This window comes from Cebus imitator, unplaced genomic scaffold, assembly GCF_001604975.1.
Source record: "Cebus imitator isolate Cc_AM_T3 unplaced genomic scaffold, Cebus_imitator-1.0 Scaffold471, whole genome shotgun sequence".
Classification (NCBI taxonomy): Eukaryota; Metazoa; Chordata; class Mammalia; order Primates; family Cebidae; genus Cebus; species Cebus imitator.
Genome location: NW_016107786.1, coordinates 1438449 through 1448885, shown reverse-complemented (window position 1 = coordinate 1448885; position 10437 = coordinate 1438449). Strand labels below are relative to the sequence as shown.

At 37.9% G+C, this 10437-nt stretch overlaps 1 protein-coding gene and 1 long non-coding RNA gene across 3 annotated transcripts in view; one reads left to right on the top strand and one right to left on the bottom strand.

The window, feature by feature from the left end:
• Positions 1-462: 462 nt before the first annotated feature.
• On the bottom strand, positions 463-9413 carry LOC108291905. The gene is made up of 3 exons (XR_001820081.2): positions 9403-9413; positions 7787-7793; positions 463-627 (listed from the first exon to the last, which is right to left on the bottom strand). It is a non-coding gene; the product is annotated as an uncharacterized LOC108291905 (long non-coding RNA).
• ACE2 (angiotensin I converting enzyme 2) overlaps positions 2072-10437 on the top strand; it is a 47202-nt gene continuing 38836 nt past the window's right edge. For both annotated transcript variants that reach the window (XM_017512377.2, XM_017512376.2), the window contains exons 1-2: positions 2072-2388; positions 9256-9414. In XM_017512377.2, the coding sequence (XP_017367866.1) occupies positions 2203-2388; positions 9256-9414 (345 nt within the window). In that variant the 5' untranslated portion in view covers positions 2072-2202. The remainder of the gene's footprint in view (positions 2389-9255; positions 9415-10437) is intronic.

Genomic DNA, 10437 nt, shown 5'->3' with positions numbered 1-10437 from the left:
AACTCTCCCTTTTTCCTTGCTTCTCAAAGTTTCTTGGCTTCTAGCATTTTCTTGACTCATTGCTATCCCAGGCTCCTTGTCCAGTTATTATTAGCTTTCAGATTTTATATCTTACTTTCTCTGTTTCAGTTTGATCAGGTTTATTTTCTGCCTCAGTGAAGTGAATTTGGACTACTCCCATTTTTTCCACTAAACCCACATGTTTCATTCAGGAATTTACCTATGTAGAAATTTATTTCTGCTTTTATTAAAGTAACATTTGAAATTTTTGTTCAAAGACTCATGTGCTGTCCTCTTTCTATCCTGTTTTTTCTCCTACTGTGTGCAAGAAGTGAGTGGATTTAGGCTTCCTGGAATGTGAGAGGGGCCTTTCTGAAATTTCTGCAGTGATTTTTTTTTTTTACCCTCATCTCATTTTCATTTAAAATTCTGTATTATTATTATTATTATTATTATTTTTTTGAAGTAAAAGGTCTCACATATTTATTACTGAACCCAGGCAACCAAAACCTTGTTGTTTTTTTTTAACATGAATAATGGAAGCACTGTGCGTTGTACTAATGCCTTCATAACAGATACAGAAAGGAAACTGTTCAAACTTCTCCAGATGGCAGTGACATTTTTCAGCTTGATTTGGTAACACGACTGTGACCTACAGACAGCATAAATATGTGTGCCATCACTTAAATTTGTGAACTGCTTTATTCTTAAAAGGCTAGTATATTTTTATTCACATCAAGGGAAGTAAGAGTCCACCTCTTTTTGATGCAGTGTAACTAAATCTGTCATCTTCACTGAAGCACAAGGCCCTCTACCACACCACTATCTATGTCTCCACTATTGCTCTTAGACTGTTGACTACAACTTAGTTAAGAGCCTATGCTCTAGAATCAGAGTACATAGATCCATGTCCTGATTCCACCATTTGTTAGCTCAGTATGGTATAGCAAGTTATTTAAACTTAGTTTCATAATTCATAAAATGGTGATAAAATATTTGCCTATATGTTTTTTTGTGATGCTCAAATGAGATATTATAATACAAAGCACTTTGAACGGTTACTTATAATCGTTTTTTTCCAATACAAAACTTTGGAATAAGGAAAAGCAGTGGATGTTTTTTTTAAGGCTTGATTATTGCAATGTAACCTGAACCTGGAAGACTTGTTTTTCTGGGTGAAGAAATATTTTCTCTATGTCAAAGTTTCACAATCATAGTCAAGCAGGCCCATGAACGCTGCAATTTAAAGTGCTCCTCTCTTTGATCTGTGGCACTGATACATACACCTTGGTAATGACGACATTGAGCTCACTTCTGAGATTTGACAAGATAATCACTAAAATCTCTTTGAATTCTATGTTGTTGTGATCCCATGGCTACAGAGCACCAGGAGTTGACATAGACACTCTTTGGATTTCATACCATATGGAGGCTTTCTTACATCCACGTGACCTTGACTGAGTTTTGAATAGGTAAGTGAAAGAGAAGGAGGCACTCAAAGAAGTCAGGCGCAGAACCAGTGTGAGAAATGAAATGAGCCTTTTTAAGTTTTGCAAAGGCAGATTAGGAGAGCAGACCTGTGGAGTGGAGAGTAGTCATAATTTTTAAAAAGTGGCCTTGGAAATTAAAACTGATCAGAAATATGAATTCCATAAAGACAAGGGCAAAGTCATGTATTTGGAAGGGAAAATGTTACCTAAGTAGAGAGTTTCTGTGAATATGACCTTGAAATAAAAATAAATGAGAGATAACTGACTATTTATGAAATTGTCTGAAAACCATACAAACACCAACATTATCTTCATGATCTCTAATTTTAGACTTCTTTGGTAATTGTAAAATTATAACATTTTCTGTGTATCTTTAACAGCTTTCTAGGAAAATATTAACTGAAAGTACCGGTTTTGATTTGGCCATAAAGTGACAGGAGAGCTAAGGTTCTTTAGAATTAAAGAATAACGTTTTCTTATTTTATTTACTTTAAAAAATTATTCTAAAATCTGTTACATATCTGTCTTCTCCAGGATGAACTTTAAATTGGTTCAGAAGATTGTTTACTGTGTTCTTCTTCTTTTCTTTTTTTGGTCCTTCCTGCTCAGTGCCCAACCCAAGTTCAAAGGCTGATAAGAGAGAAAATCTCATAAGGAGGCTTTAGTCTAGGGAAAGTCACTCAGTGGATGTGATCTTGGCTCACAGGGGACGATGTCAGGCTCTTTCTGGCTCCTTCTCAGCCTTGTTGCTGTAACTGCTGCTCAGTCTACCATAGAGGAACAGGCCAAGACATTTTTGGACAAGTTTAACCATGAAGCTGAAGACCTGTTCCATGAAAATTCACTTGCTTCTTGGAATTATAACACCAACATTACCGAAGAGAATGTTCAAAACATGGTGAGTTCTCATGGCTCTATAGGGCTATTTGTTGCTTTTTAAAGATTAGATTACCGCTCATGAAACTGTAAAGGGAAATCAAAGAAATGCTCTGAGTTGTGAGATTGGATGTTTGCCTCCATAGCTCTGATTCTGGAGACCCAGATAACTAAACTTAATTGACCTTGGGGTTCATTCGGGAAATTGTTATGAAATAATTCACTGATCTCAATCCAGATGCTTGGAAACAAGTGGATATTCTTTATAGAGTTACCACCATAATTCTCATCACAGTCAGGATTTCAAGGCATTTCATGGAAATGCCATCAGTTATTGAGTTAATATTTTCTTTTAGCCTACAATGTCAACAGGAATATCTAAAGATTCCCTACACGTGATATATCAACTGAAAAATGCAACTGGAGGCTTAGTGAAAGAACTAACTAGTAATTAAGCTAATCAGGGCTCGGGTAAGGCTGGACTTGGGAATTCCTTTCGTCTTTGTCACAGAGCTCCAAGGGACTCCTAAAGGTCACAGAATCCAGGCAGATCCTTCCAAAACATAAACATAAACAAAAACAAACAACAAAAACTGTGATTAAACCAGTTCTGACAAATATCAGAATGTTCTGGGAAAGCCAGATGCTTTGTTTAACAAGTGCAAGGATTTAGCAATTTCTTCTCTCACAGATCCCAAAACAGTATCCTTCCATATTTAAGTGCTGAGAAATCAGACAACTTTATTTAAGAAAAGATTATATGCACTGACTCACTAAATTAAACACAGTGTAGATTTATTTTAATGAGACTTTCTGATGATCAATTTTATCTTTTTTGGGGTTAACGATGAATGAACTTCTTAGAGTAAATAACTTCCTCTGTAATCCCCAGTGTTGAACATTTGCTGATCAATAATGCACTGTTAACTGAAAATAAGTAAATACTTGAAATTACTGGCTAGGTGCGGTGGCTCACGCCTGTAATTCTGGAACTTTGAGAGGCCGAGGTGGGTGAATCATTTGAGCTCAGGAGTTCGAGACCAGCCTGGGCAACAAACTCCACATAGCAAAACCCTGTCTCTACAAAAAATGCAAAAATTAGTTGCGCGTGTTGGTGTATACCTGTAGTCCCAGCTACTGGGGAGGATGAGGCAGGAAGATTACTTGAGTCCAGGAGGCAGGAGTTGTACTGAGCTGAAATTGTGCCACTGCCTGGGAAACAGAGCGAGACCCTGTCTCAAAAGAAAAAAGAAAGAGAGATAGAAAGAAATTACCATTAATATTTCTAAGGCCACTTAGTACTTCTAATCTTGGTTTTTGTGATAGGCTTTTTACCTCAAAGAAGGCTTGCAAAATCTGAAAGACATTCTTCCATAAAATAAATATTTATAATATGCCATGAAGTAGATTTTTGGCAGCTCATTAATACACAGACAAGTGTTTGGAAAAACGATTCACACTGTAACAAAAGCATAGTTTTGCCACCCAAAATATTGTTTCTCCAATAACCACTTAAGCCATTGAGGTTTGTTATTTGTTATTTAGTACAAAACAAACACCTTTTGTTATGTAGTACTACATAACAAAGTTGCTTGTTATGTGGTATTATATAATAAAAAACAAAGTTGTTTGTTAAGTAATATTAGTGTAGCAATTAAGAACGGATGCAGGAAGGGAAATTTGGGCTGCATGACATGTGTATGTTCATATTCTATCAGAGCGACATGATTGAGGGTAATCTACCATTCCCGTATTGTCCTATGGTGTAACTTGCAGAAGTCAGACTATTTTTGTCAGCCTATGGATCTGATCTAATGTGGTGATCCTTATGTTAAGCTGTGAGAATATACCTCAAAATAATACAAGTCATCAAAACTTGATCAGCATAGTGTCATAAAGCTGCCAATGTAGTGTAGAGAGGTCCATCAGATAAAGATAAGGAAAAAAAAGCTTGGTAAAAACAGGTTTCCAAAGCTGTCTCCCTTTCTCTGCCATTGTGGTATGTGTGGTTGACTCCATTTCTCATCATGTCTTCTTACAAGACTTTCGGGATCAAGCAATTCCTGGCTAGAAAACAAAAGCAAGGACACTGTAGATATTTCTTGGTGAGTTTTCAGAAGCCATGAAGAGAGAGCATGAGGCCTATATATATATATATATATATATATATATATTTGAAGCAGGGTCTCACTCTGTTGCCCAGGCTGAAATGTGGTGGCATGATTGTGATTCATTGCAGTCTGACCTCCTGGGCTCAAATGATCTTCCCGCCTCATTAAAAAATTTTTTTTGTAGAGACGAGATCTCACTTTGTCACCCAGGCTGGTCTTGAACTCCTGGGCTCAAGTGATCTTCTTGCGTCAGCCTCCCAAAGTGCTGGGATGACAGGCATGAGCCATTGCATCTCACCTACCACACTTACTCTTTTTGTGTTCTCTAGAACATCTTCTTCCCCTGCTGCCAGGGCCCCTAGGGTCCTTGGGCATGCCCCATTTCTGGACCTATTTATGTCTCCAGAGGTAGTGCCATAGTGAACTCAGAGCAGAGCATGAGTTAATTTTAAACTGCTATTCTGTATATAGCCAAGGAAACTTCATCCCTGTCTCTAATGAGTCTGTCCCATGCCCCTAAATACACATGAACACCTTCCTACAGGTACAAGAGTCGGGGAAGATCACTGTGCAGCACATAGAATAAAATTCAGGGGCGAGCACTTTTTTTCCCATGAGATAAAATTCAGAAAAAATAAAAATGTTCATACATATTAAAAATTTTAAATGTTAAAATATTAAATCTCCCATCTCAAATAAAGAAAAAAATAATTTCTTAAATCCCAAGCTTGAGTTATGGAATTCACATTCTTAAAATTTACATTACTTAGTTTGTTAAATGGAATGTGTGTGTGTGTGCACGCGTGTGTGTGTTTTAATATGCAAGTACCTGGGTATATTTAGAAAGTAACCAAGGCAGCTTTTGTCTTTGAACCAAATGCAGTTTTGACAGCTCTATCTGGAAACTGGGCTGGCATATGGGGGCCAAGGGTGAAGGTTTTCCTGGGAGATTTTTGGGCTCCAACGTACTGGATAGATGCTAAAGATTCCATTCAGTTTTTCATTTTCTATCTTCATGGAACTCTCACACCTACAAGGGAAGAAGTTGTTTAGAGGTTACTAAAAGTATATAGCCTGGTTTAGGCAATAGTGAGCTATAGAAAAAGAGAAAACAAGTTGTCAATACTTTAAGTCTCGAACAACTTATCACAAAAGGATTTTAATAGTTTAAATACAATTATCACAAGTTGGGTAGAGACCACCAGACCTATGGCTTAAGAAATCGTATACCTAGTTTATGCATATAGTTAGGGCCAAAAAGAGCAGAGTATCTTTTAGAACGTTTTAAAATATAGTTTAGGATTTTACACATACAGTCCTTGAAATTACAAAAGATCTCTCACAGGTTGGGAATATGGTATCCATTACAGTTATAGATGGGGTTTAAAGAATGTTTTAATTTCTTGTGATTATCTCGAACAATGTGTGCCTTACTCCCAAATCTCCCTGTATGGCTACAGAAACTGTTGCAGTTTTAGTTGCTTCTCTCCTGCCTTTGACCAGAGATAGTGTGGAATGCCACGAATTTTATCTGTAATGGTTCCTTTCAAGCCTGGGGCTATATAAGCTTCTATATATGTTTCATTTCATTCATAATTCAGCCTACATATAGCTATTGACCACTAAATTATCTGATAGGTATGAATGAACTGATTCTTTGCATAACTGCTATGCTGTCTGTTTTCTTTAGGCTTGGGAGCTGTAGGCTAAAGATATGGAATAAATTGTAATAAATTGTAAATAATATTAGAAGAATAGCTTGGCAAGGAATAATATATCCTTAGGGGCCAAAATGCAAAGCAACATAAAGTGATTTTTTTTTTTGGTGATATAATTATAACATGTGTAGGATGGTAGTGATAAATAAAATAAAACCAGATAACCTTAAAGTTCCCACATGTACTATGACAGTGTTCTAAGACTGAGGCCTTTGGGAGATTATGAGTTATTTCCTGTAGATTGAGAGTAAAATTATTCCTATGATTTGGTATGAAAGTTTTACCAGAAATTTTGCTTCACAGTAAATCATCTGGATTGGGTGAAGATGGGTAGGGATTGAGAAGTGTGTCAGGTAGGTTGCATAGATGAGTCTGTGCTGCAGACCAAACTCCTCTTCCCATAGCTCACTTCTTCCCACTCCTGCATGTTAGAGAGAAGACTAGAATGTGTCAAACACAATCTATAGGAAAATAGTTCAGAGCATTAGCTTTAGAAGTAAACACATCTGGGTTGATGCCCCGGTTCTTCTAATTTCTAGCTGTGTGAGCTAGGGAAAGTTACTTATCAGCTGTGTGCCTCATTTCCCTTATTTGTAAAGCTGAGACAATAACAACTCCCTCACAAGGTTGTTTTGAAGATTAATCAAAAGCAGTTTCTGAGAGGTTGTGAGTGTTCAGTAAAGAAAGAAATTACTTTCCTTTTTTTTTTTTTTGAGACAGAGTCTCACTCTGCCATTCAAGCTGGAGTACAGTGGCACAATCATTGCTTACTGTGCCTCAGCCTCCCCAGGCTCAGGCAATCTTCCCACCTCAGCCTCATGAGTGGCTGGGACTACAGGTGAGAGCCACCACACCTAGTTAATTTTTGTATTTTTTGCAGAGATGGCGTCTCGCCATGTTGCCCAGGCTTGTCTCAAACTCCTGGGCTCGAGCAATCTTCCCACCTCAGCCTCCCAAAGTTGCTGGGATTACAGGCATGAACCACCACAAACAGCCTATTTTCCATCTTCACTGCCACTATTTTCTTTATGTCTTGTGTGGCTCATTACTGCCACTTCTGTGCCCCATTTCTATCATGTCACATGCGTACTCAAAACCTTCAGTGACTGCCTAATTCTCAGAGGGTAAAAGTGAAATTCCTTGGTTTGGAAAATGCAATCATGCCTGAACTTCTGCCTGTGGGAGCTGTACAAGTTATCTATTGTGCAAAAAGTTACCACAAGCTTAGCAGATTAAAACAATACACATTTATTATCCCACAGTATCTGTGGGCTAGGAGTCTAGGCATGGTTCAGCTGGATCTTCTGTTTCTAAGTCTCATATGGTTGCATTCAAGGCGCTGGCTAGAGCTGTGGTCTCTTCTGAGGCTTGACTGGGGATGAATCTACTTCCAAGCTAATGCAGTTGGTCAAAGGCCATTTTTAATTATTTGCCATGTAGCCCTTTCCATAGGCTAGCTCACAACATGGCGTCTTGCTGCAAGTCAGCAAAGGAGAGAGTCTTCTATGAAGATCGAAGTTAAAATCTTATATAACAGAAACATGAACACCCTGTCACCTGTGTTGTATGCTACTGATTGGAAGTAAATCACAGATCTGCTCATACTTATGGGGAAGGGATCACACAAGGTGTGACCACCAAAGGCAGGGATCATGGGAGCATTCTTAGAGTCTGTCTGCCACAGGGCGAGGATCAGATGCTGGTGGCTGATTGCCAGCTCCACTGTTTATTTCTCTGAGCCACTTTCTGTATGTATAAAAAAGGAGAGAGAGAGTGATTTTCTACCTCATAGTGTTAATTGAGAAAATTAAATGAAGTAAATTATTTTTCAAAATATTCTCTACTCATCCAACTCCTACCTAGTTTAAGGTCTGTCTTATGTTGCAACTTCTGCATGAGGGCTTGGCCAAACATAGTCACCTACATGCATTTCTTCTTTCTTGCAACAGAAACTGCTTGGCCCACTCATAATTTATATATTATTATATACTCTCATGTTTCATTAATGAAACATTTATAATGTATATCTTATCTGTCTGATAAAATTGAAAGCAATGTAAGGACAAGGTACTTTTCCCTATACATAATAAAATATCAAATAAATAATAAAATAATAATAAATAATAAATAATAAAATAACTAACATTTGTTGAATGGTTGGGATATGTTAGGCACCCTTGTAAGCATTTCATTTTTTGTTAATTCTTCTAATCCTTACAACAGTCCTTTGAGGTAAGTCATATTATTACTTTCATTTTGCGGATAAAACAACTGTGACTCAGAGAGGCTAAGGTATTTGAGTCCAGGAGTGGAACTCTTACTTTCCTTACATGCTATCTCTTTTGTATGGTCTATAGCAGTACAGTATACCAAGTAGTTGCTCACTTTGGTCTTTAGTAGATGGAAATGAATTTGTACATTGAGAAAAGACTACACTAGTGTGGAGAAGTCCACTTTCCAACTGATGTTCAAGATGGGGGGAGGGGAAATGTGTCCTGGCATCATCACCTGCTTGATGATTTCTTTTGCTGGTAGAAAACCACCATGGCTACCAATGGCCATTTTCTGGGAAGCCTTCTTTGGGAATTCTAACTGAAGATCAAAATCCTTGGGCTATGTCATGGCAGGTAGGAAGTTACTATGAACTGGTTCTCATTTCTTATGGTTCCCAATGTTATTAGGGGGCTGTATTCCCATTATGTACACTCTGGGCTCTACTGGATTCTCTTTTTAAAGCACTCGTCTTTCAATTTTTGGCCAACTCACCCACGTCACAGCACTAAGGCTAAAAATTCCAGGGCCCCACAATGTGGATTATCTGTGAGAATTCACTTCCAGTTCTGGGGACAGAACCCTTGGGAAAACCAGGCAACAGGCCAGTGAGAGTGGTCAAAAGTAGCCTGGTCACTCTTAAACTAAACACTGACCTTCAGCAGAGTAGAGGACTAAATCACTCAAGAAATATTAAATGTTTCACCCGATATTCTTTGGACTATATCTTCTGTTCTCTTTGATCAAGCAGTGCCATTCCAACTTTAATTTTCTTTTATGCCATTTCAGAATGTTGCTGGGGAGAAATGGTCTGCCTTTTTCAAAGAACAGTCCAAACTTGCCCAAACGTATCCACTAAAAGAAATTCAGAATCTCACAGTCAAGCTTCAGTTGCAGGCTCTTCAGCAAAATGGATCTTCAGTGCTCTCAGAAGACAAGAGCAAACGGGTACGTTTGTGAACATTTTAGCATTGATCCCAAGAGTTGAAATATTTGGGAAATATTAAACATCAATATCACCCACAGCAGCTTCCTTTATTTGCAAAGATAGTAATGCTGACATTACAAAAAGCTCTCTCTATGCCTACATAAAGTGACCATATAATTTATTATTCAAACGGGAATATTTTTGAGAGTGAAAGACACTAGTAATAATTATATTCAAACACAGAGTTAAACTGAGATTGTCCCTAGCACTGTGGTGTGTATGGACACCCCCTTGTGTTAGGTCACCTTCTTGAAGGATCAGGTAGCCTCAAGAATAGTTAGTTTATGCCAGTGGTTCTCAACTGGGGGTGATTTAGTCCTCTGGGGATATTTGACAATGTCTGGAGACACTTTTGGTTGCCACAACTGGGGGATACTATTGACATCTAGTGGGTAGGGATGCTGTAGAACATTTCACAATGCGTGGGATGACCCCCAACAACAAAGAATGATTTTGTCCACAATGTCAACAGCAAACTTTTTTTTCTGTAAAGAAACAGATAATAGTAAATATTTTAGGTTTTGTGGGCCACATTGTCTGTGTTGCAAGTAGTCAGCTGTGCTGTTGTATCAGGAAATCAGCAATAGCTAATATGTAAATGAACGAGTATGTCTGTATTCAAGTAAAACTTTACAAAAACAGGCAGCAGACAGGATTTGGTCTGCAGAACATAGTTTGCAGACCCCAATATAGCCTATTGAAATACTTTTAATCTAAAATATCTAGCTATTTAAAAAGAAATTCTTCTTTCTCAGTTGCTTGTCCTCTGGAACTTTGTATGTTCTAATCTGTGTATATAAAAATAAAAGTGCATCATACATTGAGATACCATCTCACGCCAGTTAGAATGGTGATCATTAAAAAATTTGGAGACAGCAGATGCTGGAGAGGATGTGGAGAAATAGGAACACTTTTACACTGTTGGTGGGAGTGTAAATTAGTTCAACCATTGTGGAAGACAGTGTGGCGATTCCTCAAGGACC